General features: G+C 51.4%; 2 protein-coding genes across 3 annotated transcripts; both read left to right on the plus strand.

The window, feature by feature from the left end:
• The first annotated feature begins 836 nt into the window (after positions 1 to 836).
• UNC119B (unc-119 lipid binding chaperone B) lies at positions 837 to 7519 on the plus strand. Its single transcript, XM_064726628.1, has 5 exons — positions 837 to 1067; positions 1530 to 1643; positions 2158 to 2269; positions 2473 to 2645; positions 3494 to 7519. Exons 1-5 carry the CDS (start codon positions 851 to 853, stop codon positions 3604 to 3606), a joined length of 729 nt encoding a protein of 242 aa, XP_064582698.1. The 5' UTR covers positions 837 to 850; the 3' UTR covers positions 3607 to 7519.
• A 107-nt stretch (positions 7520 to 7626) lies between these two features.
• Positions 7627 to 14964, plus strand: ACADS (acyl-CoA dehydrogenase short chain). 2 transcript variants are annotated; one of them, XM_064726626.1, is made up of 10 exons: positions 7627 to 7714; positions 8013 to 8173; positions 9650 to 9799; positions 9946 to 10057; positions 10421 to 10572; positions 10846 to 11016; positions 12209 to 12346; positions 12581 to 12676; positions 12999 to 13055; positions 13649 to 14964. In XM_064726626.1, the coding sequence occupies exons 1-10, from the start codon at positions 7654 to 7656 to the stop codon at positions 13799 to 13801; spliced, it is 1251 nt and encodes a 416-aa protein (XP_064582696.1). In that variant the 5' UTR covers positions 7627 to 7653; the 3' UTR covers positions 13802 to 14964. The 2 variants fall into 2 exon arrangements, with proteins under 2 accessions (XP_064582696.1, XP_064582697.1); XM_064726627.1 differs by lacking the exon at positions 7627 to 7714 and adding an exon at positions 9251 to 9279 and having other exon boundaries at positions 8035 to 8173.
• Positions 14965 to 15186: the final 222 nt, after the last annotated feature.

The raw sequence follows: 15186 nt of genomic DNA on the forward strand, positions 1-15186 counted from the left end.
GCCACAGCAAGCGTCACAAATCACTGCTCAAAATCTGTTTCCAGTCATCATAAGCATGTTCAGTGTTGGCTGAAGTCCGAAAAGAGGATGCAGATGTTTGTTGTTCTTGCCCCAGTTCCCCAGAGGGCTGCAAGTGACTCTTGGCAACTCTTGCGTGCCTGCTGCGGGCCGGTGGGCTGCCCCTCCTTGGGAAGAAACACGTTCTTTCCTCCTCGTATTGATACTTTGAATCCCTCCAAGTGCGACCTCCCCGGTTTTTCCCATCGGGCTGGGGAGGCTCCTCCGATGTCTGCTCCTGCCACCCGGGGGCACACGGTCCTGTCGCCGTCCCGCTCCCCAGGGACAGCAGCTGGGCTGTCCCCGGTGCTGTGCCCTCATGGCATCCTCCTGCTGACGCTGCCCCTTCCCGAAAAGTGCTCGTCACCGTTCCCTGCAGCACAGAGCGGGGCTCTCGGGGGACACCCGCCCTGTGTCACCGGCTGCGCTGCGGGCTCAGGCCGCGCCTTCAGAGCCGGGAGCCCAGCGCGGGGTGGCGGCCGGGCGGTGTGGCGGGAGCGGGACGCGGGCTGGCAGCCAGCCGGGTCAGCGGGAGTGGGGCCGGGTTTGTTTGTTCCTTGTGCTGTTTTCCCTCGGGTAACTCACCTTTCCCAGCCATCCTGTCGCGCTGCGGCCCCGGGCGGAGCGTCTGCCTCGCCGGCGGTGCCCGTGCCGGGCTCTCGGGTCACCCATCCGGGCGCGACCGCGGCGGGCTCCGCTGAGCTTCGGGCCCGGGGTTGCCTGGCAACAGCCCCCGCCCCGCCCCGCGCTCCCATAGCTACCGAGGCGGGCGGCGGCCATCTTGGCAGCGGCCATGAGCGGCTCCAGGGCGCGGGCGGCGGCGGCGGCGCCGGGGCCGGACAAGAAGCTGCCGTCGGGGCCGCCGGGGTCCGCGGGGCCGCTCAGCCGCCTGCGTGGCCGGCGCGGATCTGCCGATGCGCCGCCACGGCAGCCCTGGACCGAGTCCGAGTTGCTGGCGCTGGAGACCGTCCGGCCGGAGCACGTCCTGGGGCTGTGCCGGGTGACGGAGAGTGAGTGCGGGCCGGTCCCGGGGCGGCGGGGGCTCTGCGGGTCGGGGCCGAGCCGGGCCTTTGGCGTGGGGAGCGGCGGGGCCCGGCCGGGCGCTGCCGGCGGGGGACGCGGCGGCTCGGGGTGCGCCCGCCGGCAGCTCCCGTACAACTTCCAGAAAGTTTGGGGGCTTTTGTGTTGTTTGTGGGTTTTGATTTGTTTGAGGCTTTTTGGTTTTTTGTTTTTCCTCTGGGCTGCTGATCTCTGCTTTTCTGTCCCGATCGCATCCCATTCTTGCTCTGCTACCTGGCACTTACCCTGCCTTTGTTTCTCACATCCTTAATTTTGTCCGGCTTTCATGAAGCTTCTGCAAAACAACGAGCAGTACATATCTTATCGGGCTGGGGCTAACAAAAAGGGAAATTCATTTGGTAAGTGGTCACAGGTGTTTTGTAATATTACTATATTTTTTCTCTCTCTTCTAGATTATTTATGCAAACCTGAGGACAACATTTACAATATTGACTTCACCAGGTTTAAGATCCGGGACCTTGAAACTGGAACAGTCCTTTTTGAAATTGCCAAGCCGTCTGCTTCAGGTACAGCATGCAAACGTTGCAGGGAGGATAGAGAGACTGAGAGCTGAGAGGTTGCAATGCACAACCCCTGCAAACCGAGCAGAAGGGTCCTTTAGTATATGTCCTGATGACTAAAATCCTCTCCTTTAAGCACAGGACTGAGTTTATCTATGCTGAGAAACTTGTGATTAAAATGTGATTATTGTTGGGTGGGAGAGAACTATCGACTGGCAATTTTCCTTTTTTGGGCTGGTTATAATGGAGATTAGTTCATGTGCATTGGGAGTTGTGAGGGGGGATATCCTGTGAGATTGAGAGGAGGGGTGGCTCCAGTTCAGGAGCCACCTCGGCTGGGCCAACTGTCATGGCAAATCTTTTCTCTTTTACTTCGTGCCAGTATAAGCCTCAGACCAATCATTAAATGTGTTTACATTCAGTACCTAAGCAGTAGGCAGCTTGTCCTGATACACCCACTAGGCAGTGTCACCTCAGGTGTGCGCTCTGAGCAGAGTAACTCCGGGCTGGTGTTTTCCAGAGCACGCTGAGGAGGATGAGGATGACAGCAGCGAGCTGGATGTAAGTGCAGGGCGCTTTGTCCGGTACCAGTTCACCCCAGCGTTTCTCCGTCTGCGGACTGTTGGTGCAACGTGAGTATGAGCTCATGGAGAGAGGGGAGAATTGGATGTTTACAAAGTGTTACTTGACAGTTCATAACAAAACTGGGTTGAAGACTTGAGAGAGCCTATCTTAGACTCCAAATATCGAACTCTCTGTAAAGAACTCTTGTGTAGCCTCATGCCCAAGGCTCTGTTCTTCCTAACAGTGTTTTTTTCCTGATTCTTCCATGCAGAGTGGAATTCACAGTGGGAGAAAAGCCAGTGTCAAACTTCCGAATGATTGAGAGGCATTACTTCCGAGATCGCTTACTGAAGAACTTTGATTTTGATTTTGGCTTCTGCATCCCCAGTAGCAGGAACACATGTGAACACATTTATGAGTTCCCTCAGCTCTCAGAAGACCTTAGTAAGTACCTCCTTTGCCACACTGAGTGGTGTTTTGTTTGTGTGTGCATTTTCTCCCTCTACTTGTGAAAGAAGTTGCGACTGGAACTGAGGGGACAGGAACAAACAGATACAGGTTCCCAGTTTAGCAATGTGTAATCTTCTCTGAATTAGAGATTTGTGTGCAAAGTCTCCTCCTTTGAAAATGAAAGCCTAAGACAACCTGTGCTAAGTCACAGGCAGCAAGAACTGATCAGTCACAGGGCTGACATGCCTGATGCCTTGTAGCGTAGCCCAGAAGAAAACAAAACACCAGAGAAAGGGTTCTTTTTATAGCCACCTATCTGTTTTTGGCACTTGCTTGTTAGGGCTAGAGCCTCCTGCTATGGAGCAGAACTGGTTCTTGCCTGAGGTCTGTTTTTAAGCCTGCTAAGATCTCTGCAAATACAGATTGCACAGGGTAGGAGGTGGATGGAGCAGAGGCACAGGGGCCCTTCTGGGGCTGCCTGGCTGTGGGGAAGGTTTGGGGTTTTCATCCCAGCTGTGTACGTGTGGAGAGTGCCACAAACGAGCTCCTTCTGCTTACAGATGTGATGGTTGCTTGGCTCCATTCACGGCTCTGGCAGTTTCTAAGCTTATTTGAGTGAGGTTTCTTCATTCCCCCTCTGTTTGCTTTTGACAGTTCTTGTCCTGTGAATGGGAAGAAGGGGAAGGGCAAGCTGCAGCCTTTGAAGTAAGCTCAGAAGAGCAGCTTGCTTCTCTTCCTTGGGTAGGGCAGAGCATCACTCAGTAAATGCAGTGGAGTGGCAGAGTCCTTTTTATCCTGACTGAGGCTGTTGGAGGTAATGGAGCTCCCTCTCTCTTTCACAGTCCGTCTGATGGTGGAGAACCCGTACGAGACGCGCTCAGACAGCTTCTACTTTGTAGACAACAAGTTGATAATGCACAACAAGGCCGACTATGCTTACAATGGAGGACAATAATCATTCTGGCTGCTGGATGCTGTGATGCCCTTAACCATTCCAGACGTGCAGGAGTGGACTGGAGTTGCTGTCTCGTGCAACAAGGCTTCTTGCCAAACTTTTTCTCTGTGCATGAGGCTGAGAACGTGAAGGAAAGACGGCGGCTCCTGAAAGGAAATCTCCCTGCAACACCTCTCTGAGACTCAGCATTTCCTGCCTCTCCTTCTCTGTTCCTGGCTATCTTCTGATAACCTTGGTTAGGTCAGTGATCAGAGGGACTCTTAGACAATTCTTGCTCTTAGTCTTTCTAGTTAGTTTACACCTTTAGTGCTTCTGATGTTTCACCTCTTGGGTGAATATCCTTTTTCAACAGGTCAGATTGTTTGTGTTAAGCTATTTCTTAGCAGGAAAATCTTAACCCCTTCCAGTAGCCAGCGATGCTTGAAGAGCAGATCTTTTGTTCAGTTAGATAGCTCATCTCTTCAGTGACAGTGGTTTTGTTTGTGGCATTGCTGACATGGTTTTTTAGGGTGCATCCCAATATTCTCCAGTGGGAAAGAGACTAATTTGGCTTCTAAGCAGTGCAGGAATATTCTATCAGCCTTTGGGGGTCTGAGCTGCCCCTAAGAACATTTAAGCTCTGTTTTGCCAGAGATTTCACTAGAGATATGAGATAGGGGAAAAAGGGGACTGATAGCATTTCTGTCTGAGCTTTTGTGAGCAAACTGTTGAATTTTGGAGCTCAGGGGTCAACCTTAGAGCTGAAGTTAATCTCACTATATTTACCATTTCTCCTTCTTCCCTTTGTAGGAATTTTTGGCCCTTGGTACAGAATGTATTGCTTTTTAGGTGGACAGCACATTGTCAGCCTGGCTGGGGTGAAGGTATCCTTCTAGCAGGGCTTAGAGGAAAAAGGGAGAATGTTGGAAATCACTTGAAAAATGAGTAGGAAGCAGAGCTTCCTAGGCTTCAGTCTGTAATTGTAAACCTGACTGGTCTGTCAGAGTTGCTGTGAGCAGCACCAGCTCATTTTCTGTGTTGCAGTGGAGATATTAGTAGCTAAAAGCTTCCCAGGTCAGATCACTCAGTGTTATGGAGTGGGATCCTTGGAAAGTGAGAATGTACATGGTTCTCTTTTTCATTGTTCCCATCACTGCTCTGCCTGCTCAGCTGCTTATTTATGGTTTAGGAAGTCATGCTGCCAGGTTGATACCACAGCTGTGTTTGGGCTCTGGCAATGGGAGATAGCATCATGCAGTGGGAAGAGGAGGACCTGTGTCTTGCCAATAGCTGTGCTGGGGCAAGCTCCCAACTGTGCAAAATCTCAGCTGCCACAACCTTTTTTGCCAGTTTTGCTGGCTCTCAAGACTGGTACTTTTCCTGTCCCCATGCTGGGCTGCTCAGTTGTGTCTCTTGTTGGGGGAGTTAGGTTGTGTCTAGACTGGAGACCTTTCCTAATACTACTTCCATTTGTTCTTGAGACAGTTAAAACCTAACTCTTCAGTGGTTACCTGTTGTGTTAAGAGGGATTCAGTGTAGTTTGTGTTTCAGCAGGGTTGAGTGGGGTGGACATCAAAGCCTAGAGCCTGTTAATGCAGACAGCAATAGGAAACCACTGCCTTTACTCCAGATTAGTGAAAGTAACTTTGGTGTGGAACATCAGCTGGCATCAGAGTAAGCAGTGAGAGTGTGTGGGGTAGCAGCCATGAATGAATCTCCAGCTCTTAGGAAGATACTTAATTATGATTAACCACAACAAATGACCTGTTCTGGGTGGAGCATTAATCATAAGCAACCACAACAAATGTCTTGGGAATGTGGAGGGGCAGGGTCTGCCTGATGGAAAGATGAACTATTCTGCCACCATCGATCCCCTCCAGCATGTCCACAGGCACTAATGCAATCTTGTTTAGGATCTTCAGGATTAGTTAAAGCTCCTGTTGAGTTGGATCTCGAGATGCCTCTTAGAGTGAGCACCTTCCACAGCCCTCCTGCTGTGCCTCTGAGGTGGGAGCTTTGCTCTGAGTTACTCACCACAAAGCAGAACTGCCTGGAAGTGTGCTTTTCATCTTGAAGTGTTCAGAAATAGTGTCTGAAGAGCCTACTCGTTATTCCCTGGCAAATTTTAGCATATTGAACTGAATTTTGTATGTAGTATAAATCCAGGTGCCTTTAAACTTTTATCACACTTTCTACATGAAGCAACCTCTCGCTTTTCTTAGGAGTGTGACGATTCCCATCTGTTTCTCTTGTCGCTGTAAAGGTTCCTCAAAGGCGATGGGCTCGTCAGCAGGGCGGGAGCGCGCACGGGGCGCTGGGGGCGCGCACGGGGCGCGCGCGCCATCTGCTGGCGGCGGGAGCGCGCTGCCGGGGCTGGTCCCGGTAGGAAAAGGGAATTGCTGTCCTTGGCCAGCAGCAGGGACGAGGAAACAGCACTGAAGCGGTTGCTTTCGCTCTGGTGAATGTGTTGGCTATTCAGCAATAAAAGGGAGAAGTGGAGGAAAACCAGGAGACCCTGCGGTTTTTAGCTGAGTGTGTTCGCTTTGTCAAATCAGAAGGTCTTTGCCCTAAAAGCATGCTGCGGGAAAAAGAAAGTCCCTACAAGAGGGCAACCCAGCACTGAAAAAGTTGATTGTAATCCAGAAAGTCAGGGATTTCCAAACTCCTGTTCTCACTTTAGTAGCTTTCCTAGGATTCCTTTTCTCTTAGGTACTTTCTATAAAGCCTCTTTTCCTTGTGGCAGGGATGATTTCTTTGGTAAACACAGTTTAGCAGACCAGCTTCCTTCTGGAGTGTGTGCTCTGGTGTTTTAATGATGGGTCAAAAGCTACTCATGCCAGTTAGCTTGGAAGAAATTCCACTGGGATCACATCCTTGTCAGGTGAATGGTCAGTTGTATCCTGGTGCTGCAGGCAAAGGAGGTGCTTTCAGTGTTAGTTGGTGTTTGAGCAAGAAAAAAGGTATCAAAGACTACTTCTCTCAGATTTTGTGCTGAGTTGGAAAAAGAAAAAAGTTGGGACCATAGTGAGTTTGCTCAAAACTTCAAAAAGAAAGGGACCAAACCCACAGATGCATATTATGTTTTTTCCAGTATTTATCCTCTTATTACCAGGACCTCTTTTTCACATTTTTGAGGCAAGGGCTTTAGATCCATGCCAGCAAACTTCCTGGAGAGCTATTTTCATGCCTTGAGTGTGGAATACATACTGCACCTTGTGAAGGAAGGTCATCTCTTGTTGTATGGACTGGGTACTTCTGTCCTTGTCCTCTGTTTTTGGTAGGAAGTGTCTTGTGTGTGTACTTGAGGATTTTCAATGTTTCTTGTTATAGAGGAGCAGCAGCCTCTTCTCTGGTGCTTGGGGATGCCTATTTCAGTATCTGAGGGTTCAGAAAGAATAAAACAAGTGTTTATTAGTCAGAAATGAAGGAGGAAAGCAGTTGTGAAGCACTAAGGTCCAAATGTAGCAACTCTACTTCTCAGCTCTGTGTTTCATCACATCCTCTTGAGCTGTTTCCCAGCCTTCTGCCCTGCTGTCCTGTGACATGGAGCTACTTCGTGCTACCCGCGAGCCTGGCTCGCTGTGGGCTGTGACCCTCGGACACAAACGCTGCCATCTCGTGTCCTTGCCGAGGGCAAGGCTGAGTGATGGCAGCCTGCTGGAGTCAGCACCTCTTCCTCTTCAGCAGCAGCAGGACAATGAACACCAGCAAACGCCCTCTCCTCCTGCCTGGATCCCAGTGTTGTTACAGGACCCGTATTTATCTCTCACTGTGTGGCCTTGGGGCTGCTGGTGCATGGACTCCTCTGTGCTGTCCCCTTCGGACCCTGCTCCCGTGGCCGTGGCAGCGCCGCGGGGCTGTCCTGGTGCCGCTGTGTTTGTACACGCGTGGTTTTGTCACCAGCAGTCGGAATAAAGGACCTTCCTTCCCTTTCCTTCCTTCCCTTCCCTTTCCTTCCCTTCCCTCCTTCCCCTCTCCTCTCCCCGGCGGGGGCGGGGCGGGGCGGGAGGGGCCGCCCGCCAGGGGGCGGCGCGTGCGCGCCGGGCCCGCGCTCCCTCAGGCGGCGCCATGGCGATGGCGGCGGCGGCGATGGCGGCGGTGGTGTCCCGCTGCGGCGGAGCGCCCCGGGGTGAGGGCGGCGGAGCGGCTTCCCTCGGCTGCAGCTGCTCGGGGGGGCCGCGGGGCACCGGGAGGGGCGGGAAGGGCCGCGGCCCGCGGGGGAGGTGGCGTCCCGGTGCCCTTCAGGGCCTGCCTGAGGGGAGTCCCCTCAGGCGCGGGAGTGGCGCCGCCCTTCAGCCGGGCCGCAGCCGAGGCCGCGGGAAGGTGGCCCGGGGTCGGGGGATCCTCAGAGCCCCTCACGGGCCGGCGCCCGCCCCCGGGCCGGTGTGAAGGGCGGCGGCGGCGCTGAGTGCCCTCCCCGCTTCCAGCGCTGGCCCTGCGGTGCCGCCGGCTGCACACCGTGTACCAGAGCGCGGAGCTGCCCGAGACGCACCAGATGCTGCGGCAGACGGTCCGGGACTTCGCAGAGAAGGAGCTGATGCCGCTGGCAGCGCAGCTGGACAAGGAGCACCGCTTCCCGGCCGAGCAGGTGGGTGCAGGGTTGGGAAGGCACAGCCACAGACCCCTTTCCTGGTGCCCTGGGGCAGCACCACTGGGGCTGAGGCAGCATGTACATCCAGCTCCAGCTTAGCAGAAAATTGAAGTTTAGACCAACTGGTTGCTCTGAATGTGGACGTTGTAATTCCCACAGAGTATTTTGAGCTCTTCACTTTTATTTGTGTTTCTTTGTATCTGACGTTAGTACCACTGAGTTTTTAGTTCTCTTACCAGTTTATCTGTGGGCTGCAATAAGAAATTATAAAACTAATTTATAAAATTAACATGTACTTTTGCAGACTGCACATAATGGTTTATGGTGAGGAATCATAGATGGCATGAATGCATTTCAGATGGTGGGAAAAAGCGATCAGGAGGTACATGCTGCTTATCCTCTGGGGCTGTAAATAAATCAAAATTTCAGCCAAACTAGTGATTTTTCATGTGGAAAGAGACACCAGTGTGCATGTTAAGCAATGAAATACAAAGCTCCAGCAAAATAGATCCTGTTAGCCAAGAGACTAACATTAACCAAGAGACTTCAGGCAAACACTCATGTCAGAGGCATGAGAGTTTTGTCACATTCGTTTTTCTATTAAGGTATAAGGATGGTAGCCAGGAAAGTCACACTTACCCTAAGGAAGAAAATAAATTTACTCCTTACTGTTCTCATCTAAAAAATTTACATTTGATTCTGAATGTTTTGACTTGAATGTGTAGGGGAAAATTCAAGATACAAACAAGTGTTTAATAAGATGAAGCAACATACATAGAACCAGTGGCTGTCTTGTTCATCTTCTGTATTTAATGTGGAGGATTGGTGTTTTGGGTGCCCTCATAGGAGGGAAATTATGTATCTAAAGATTCTCCCTGGTTCCTCTAAAACAAGCAGAGGCTTATGGTTGCAAAGCAAGGGGTCTAGCTGGGGAACTTGGGGTGGATTGATTGCAATGTAACTAACAAAAAATTCTCTGGGAAGCAAGATCTGGCTTTATTGGGAATGAAAAAAATCACCTTGCACCACTGTTTTCTGCAGTCATTCATTCTGTAAAATTCTTCCTTTGTGCAGTCCTAGGCTGAAGCTCAGCAGACTCAAAGGTAAAGTTCTGATGATTTTTATCAGCTAGATTTCCCATTTCTGCTGACAGGAGACATGCAAGGGTAGAGCTTTGGTGGGAGGCTGAGGAAATGCTGGTGGAGTTCTGTCTCCATATTTCACCTTGAGAAGGCTCCCCCCTTCCCAGTACTGAAGAAAGCTCTTTAAACAAGCAAGAGCCCAAACAGCAGTGACTGTGTACAGCTCCTGCTGAAGTCACTGGGATCTGGGGACACTTACCCATTTCACCAGGAGCTGTGTGCATCTTTTCCTCTGGTGTAGCCCTCTCATGCCATGTGTGCTCTCCGTGTGTCTGTATTTGCTGGCACACTGGTGCTGCAGAGGATGGGAGCTGTCTGTTCCTGTGTGCAGGTGAAGAAGATGGGAGCCTTGGGGCTGCTGGCCATGGACGTGCCAGAGAAGTACAAAGGAGCAGGGCTCGACTACCTGGCCTATTCCATCGCTGTGGAGGAGATCAGCAGGGGCTGCGCCTCCACCGGCGTCATCGTCAGCGTCAACAACGTGAGTGTGAGCCTGGCACAGCTCAGGGGGGTCTGGGAGAAGGGGATCTGTTCTGTGCTGGGCTCTCTGATGTGTGGAGAGCACTTTAGAGAGCTGCTCCATTGGTTGTACCTTCAAGAGGCACTAACAGCACCAAATTCTTAAAGTCCCTGTATTTAGGGCCAATACTCAAGTTTGGCTCTGAAGAGCAGAAGCACCAGTGGATTGCTCCCTTCACCAGTGGAGAGAAAATTGGATGTTTTGCCCTCAGTGAACCAGGTGATTGTGACTGTTACCATGCCTGTTGCAAAGAACGTGGTGTAGCTTCTTTCCTTGGTCAGGTCTAGGATGGGCTTGAGGTCTTTGATCCTGGTACAGTTTGTGGGAGGGTTGTTTATAGCACTTCTGTGTGAGTGGAGTCTCAGTACCCAAGGCATGAACTGCCATCCTCTGGTCCCTGCTGAAAATACTCATTCTGTGTGCACACCTTGCACACATGGGCCTTTCCCTGTTCTGTGGGAGGGACAGTGGTGACACTGCCACATTCAAGAGGTGCTGTGAGCTGATGGGGTGCAGGTGGGGGTGGCTTTGCCCCCCTGTGTCACTGATCACCTGAGGTTTGTTTGTTGCTCCTTCCCTCAGGAAACGGCAGCGATGCGGGTGCAGCCTCCACTGTGGCGCGCCTGGATGGGGACGAGTGGGTTCTGAACGGCACCAAGGCCTGGATCACCAACGCCTGGGACGCCTCAGCCACCGTGGTGTTTGCCACCACAGATAAATCCCTGAAGCACAAGGTGAGATAGTTTGTATCAGCCAGGAAAAGGGGGTGGGAGTGAAGGAGTTGTGGAGAAGCACTTTGCCACGGCTGGGACTCTGTTTTTAGAGCCACGCAGGCATTGACCAGAGGAGGGGCTGATGTGCTGGTTTTGTTGTGTCTCAGCTCTCCTCTCCCTCCTCCTGGTTACCTGGACATTTGGCTTTTATGTAAAATGGAGGGAGCCTGTTGACAGTCAAGGAAGTGGGAAGGTAAGAAGACACTATTGCTAAGAGTTTGGGTCTCGTTGCAGGGCATTAGTGCATTCCTGGTTCCCATGCCAACAGCTGGGCTGTCACTGGGGAAGAAAGAAGACAAACTGGGAATCCGAGCCTCTTCCACTGCTAACCTGATATTTGAGGACTGCCGGATACCCAAGGGAAACCTGCTGGGGCAGCCAGGAATGGGCTTCAAAATCGCCATGGTAAGAGAGGGATGGGGTGCAGCTCTGGGGGTGTGCAGCTGTAGCTCCCAAGCTTCCTGTTCTGTAAACCATTTCCAGAGGCAGTCACTGCAGGGAGGACTGCTTGCATAAGGCATCCTGTGTCATGTTAAGCTGTTGGCCCTTCTTGCCAACATGGGAGGAATCATTCCCAGAGCTTGATGAATGTTTAATTTACACAGGTAAATAGCACTTTTATTGTGTAAGTTCTCAGCTGGAGCAGTGCTGATACCATTGAGGTGCTGTGTCAATAGGGGCAGTATATTTTAATTTTTCTTCTTTCTCAATCCTCTGTTCCTCCAGTTGTACCCATAGATAAAGGGAAAGCATGGCATTTCCCCATGTGAGTACTGTGGCAGAGGAAAGTTGTCCTGGAGTCTCGTGACAACTTCTGCAGAGTGTCTAAAGGTGAATGACAGCTGAGTTATGGTGTGCATGTGACTTCTGAGGAGGAGCAAGGCAGCTGGGAACAGATTTGTTTCCTGCACTGTCCTTTAAGAGTGGTCATTGCTCTCTCTGGAGGGGCACAGCACCCTTTGTTGGCCTGACATTTTGGGTCGAGCTGCCTGGAGCAGAGCCCATTCCATTATGTCCAGAACTAAAAGTGGTTGGTGACTGACAGGTTCTTTTAAAGACCTTCAGCCTAGGGTTGAGAAGATAAAGCCTTTTCTCCCTGTGCAGCAATTTCTTCCTGTGCACAGAGGGGCAGAGTAGGTGTTTGAGCTAAGTCATTTAATTGACTGGGTTCACTAACGAGTTTGAAAAATCCTTTCCCATGTGTGTCCAAATGATGAGGATAAAAAAGGAAAACTGACCAGATTTCCAAAATAAAATCAGCTGCAGAGTGCGTTAGGTCTGCCTGAGAAGTTCTTTCCAGCCCCTTCCAGAGCAGATCCCTGTTGTGCTGCTTCCCTTATTTTGCTCCCTCTGTTTTTCTCCCAGCTAATAAGCAATCCCTCTCCTTTCTCGTCTGTTGTTGAACTCCTGCCTTCTCTCTGCAGTGGCAGTGCTTGTTACAGCTCTCTATTCCTGCATAACTGGGAATTGTGAATCAAGGAGGTCTCTGACCAGAGGATTTTAAGGCTAGAGCAGCTTTTCAGCAACATCAGAAATGTGTCTGTACTATTCTTGCTCAAGCATAACTTGACTTACATGTATTTTGTGTCTTTTTCAGCAAACTCTGGATGGAGGAAGGATTGGTATTGCCTCACAGGCACTTGGAATAGCACAGGCAGCTCTGGATTGTGCTGTGGATTATGCTGAGAAGAGAATGGCCTTTGGGTCACCCATCACAAAGCTTCAGGCAGTGCAGGTACGGGCAGGGCACAGGGGCTGGTGGAAAGTCCGTGTGGGTGGGGTATCAGGCACACAGTGCACTTTGTACTGTCTGGGGTAAACAGGGTGATAATTCTGTTTTCAAATGCTGTTAAAACTAATTGTTGGGACAGAGGCTCCTTTTCCATAGATGGCCCCAAGGGTGGAAGAATTCAGCTGTCCCCTTGTGCAGGCAGAGGCCCTGGACCCAAGGCACTGTTTGTTGTTGCAGTTCAAGCTGGCAGACATGGCTGTGGCCTTGGAGGGTGCGCGCCTGCTCACCTGGAGAGCTGCTATGCTCAAGGACAATGGGAAGCCCTTCACTAAGGTATGTCCAGCCCTGCTTTGTCCAGCAGCCACAGCACAGGACAGGCTCGAAGCCAGGAGCCCCACTCCATGGAGCACAGCTGTGCTCAGCACTGCTGGGGTGTGACCCCCAGCAGGTCCTGGGCCTGCTGCCCACCCTTGGGCGGCCCCCCGAGCTCAGCACTGGGCGTAGCCAAGGGGAGAGGGGCGGCTGCTCTCAGCTGGCACCACCATCAGGCCTGTCTCTCTGCACAGCTGCTCTGTGAGGGTTCAAGCTCCTTGTGCAGGTGAGAGGTTCCTTTTTGTGACAGCTGCACTCTCAGTGATGTTTTCCTTCCCCAAAGGAAGCGGCAATGGCCAAACTGGCTGCATCAGAAGCTGCAACGGCCATAGCTCATCAGGTAACTGTCAACTGACAATTCTGACATATGGCATGTGGGAAGGGACTTTGGATGTCTCACAGGTGCTTTGGGAAGGTGGGATGGAATTTACTGATTTATATTTGAAACACACCAACCAAAGCAAGCAACCAGTCCTATGGCTGAAGCTGTTTAGCACAACCATCTTCAGAGGTTGTGGAGAAGTAGGAGGATGGCAGGGGTTCATACTGGCCTGTGGTAACTGTATTACTAAAGTGGCCTGTGCCTGCTGCTGTCCAGGGCAGTGGCAGTTTTAAGGAGCAGAAATGTGGGGGAGAGCACAGGGCCACTAGTCATCACCACTGCACCTGGATGAGATGCCCTGTTCCTTGGTTTAGTGTCCCATCATCTTAGAATACGGATGACTAACAGATACCTCTGAAGCAATGAACTGCCCATCTGGAATATCCATATTGTTCTTACCCAGATCAATCCTGTGTATTCCTGAGCTGCAGTCATCCTCATGTGTCCCACCCTCCCCATTATTCCTCTCAAAATGGCTGTTTGTGCATGTGCATTCTGTAGAAAAGATTTCTTGACCCCACTTTGTTCCTAAGCTGCTGCCTTTGTTTCAGGCTATCCAGATCCTGGGAGGGATGGGCTATGTGACAGAGATGCCGGCGGAGCGGCACTACCGCGACGCTCGCATCACCGAGATCTACGAGGGGACCAGTGAGATCCAGAGACTGGTGATTGCAGGCCAGCTGCTCAAGGCCTACCGAGGCTGAGGAAGCTGCCTGGAGCAGCACACTGCCCCCAGTGCATCCTAATGGTGCACAGTGATGGAGTTTGACCCTCTTGAATGAGGCTATTGATGGAGGTTTTCCTCACCAATGAATAACTGACCCTCTAGTTAAAATGTGCTGATTCTTCTTTGGACAAAGTATGGCACACTGAGGCTGGACTGAGGTTTGTAAGTCATGGCTGTGAGTGCAGGAGGGAGGAGGCAGCCTGTGCTCATAGGGCAGCCTGAGGCTTTTGCTAAATGGGACTGTTGGAATTGCTTGGTAGTGGCAAAATGACAGCACTTGCCAGCCACTGCCAGTTTTGCTGAATTTGTCACTACATGGCCCTGGATAACCAGTGCCAGAGTCAGAGATGCTGAGGGCTGTGACCCCTGAGCTCCGGTGCCTCTGCAGCCCAGACTGCAGTGGAGTTCAGGTGTGGGATGCAGCTGTGGGTGAGCTCCCAATGGGACAGCCCAGGCTCAGGTAATCCCTGCAGCAGGGCCCCTCTCACTTCCAGCAGGAGAGGAGCCAGACAGGAGGACATGCAGGGACAGCCCACACACAGAGGAATCTGAGCAGAGACTGTAGCTGCTGTCTGCATAGATTTGACAACACAAAGAATTCCTCGATCTGGGCCAGCAGGGCCCAGCACCTGCTCACTCAGCTGCTCTGGGATGTAGGGATGGAAGCAAAGGACAGCAAAGCTGCAGTGCCTAGGACTACTTTGTAAAAAAATCAAAATAAACAAAAAACTCCCTCTGCTCCCAAATCTGCTTCTGCAATATCAGCAGGAAAGGAAGTGCCTGACAGGGCAGTAACAGCTTTTAATCTTGACATGTTTTGGGCAATGAGGAAATGAAGAGATGACACACAAAGCGCACCAGGAAGCTTTACAGTAGCACATCCTCAATCAGTGATCATTAAGACATTCACTTTAGGAGCAGCAACAGCCAAAGGAAAAGCTCTAAACTCAGGAGAAGAGGGAGAGGATTAAGCCTAGAGCCTGCATGGTCCAGTCTGCCTCCTTGTCCAAACAAGTACACTAGAGGGAAATGGTTCTTTTCCTGTGGTGCCATTTATTTAGACTTGTGTGCAGAGAAGAGGAGCAGGATTCTGTTACACGAGAGAGCAGAGAAGACAAATAAAACCTGATTTTAAAGGACCACCACTCCCTCACCTTTTTTTTAAATGCAGTTGTGAATTAATTTAGAATAATTTCTTCCAGTCCCAGGACGCAGGAGCAGAAACCAGCAGGGCCAGCATGCAGCAGTGAGAGCAGCTCTCAGTGATGTCCTCATCCCTGGGCAGGGCGCTGGAGGGCAACAGCGTGTTGGGGCAAGGGCCTCAAGTGCTCAGTTTCTCCTTGTTCTACTGTGCATAAGGAT

This window comes from Zonotrichia leucophrys, chromosome 15 (assembly GCF_028769735.1).
Source record: "Zonotrichia leucophrys gambelii isolate GWCS_2022_RI chromosome 15, RI_Zleu_2.0, whole genome shotgun sequence".
Lineage (NCBI taxonomy): Eukaryota > Metazoa > Chordata > Aves > Passeriformes > Passerellidae > Zonotrichia > Zonotrichia leucophrys.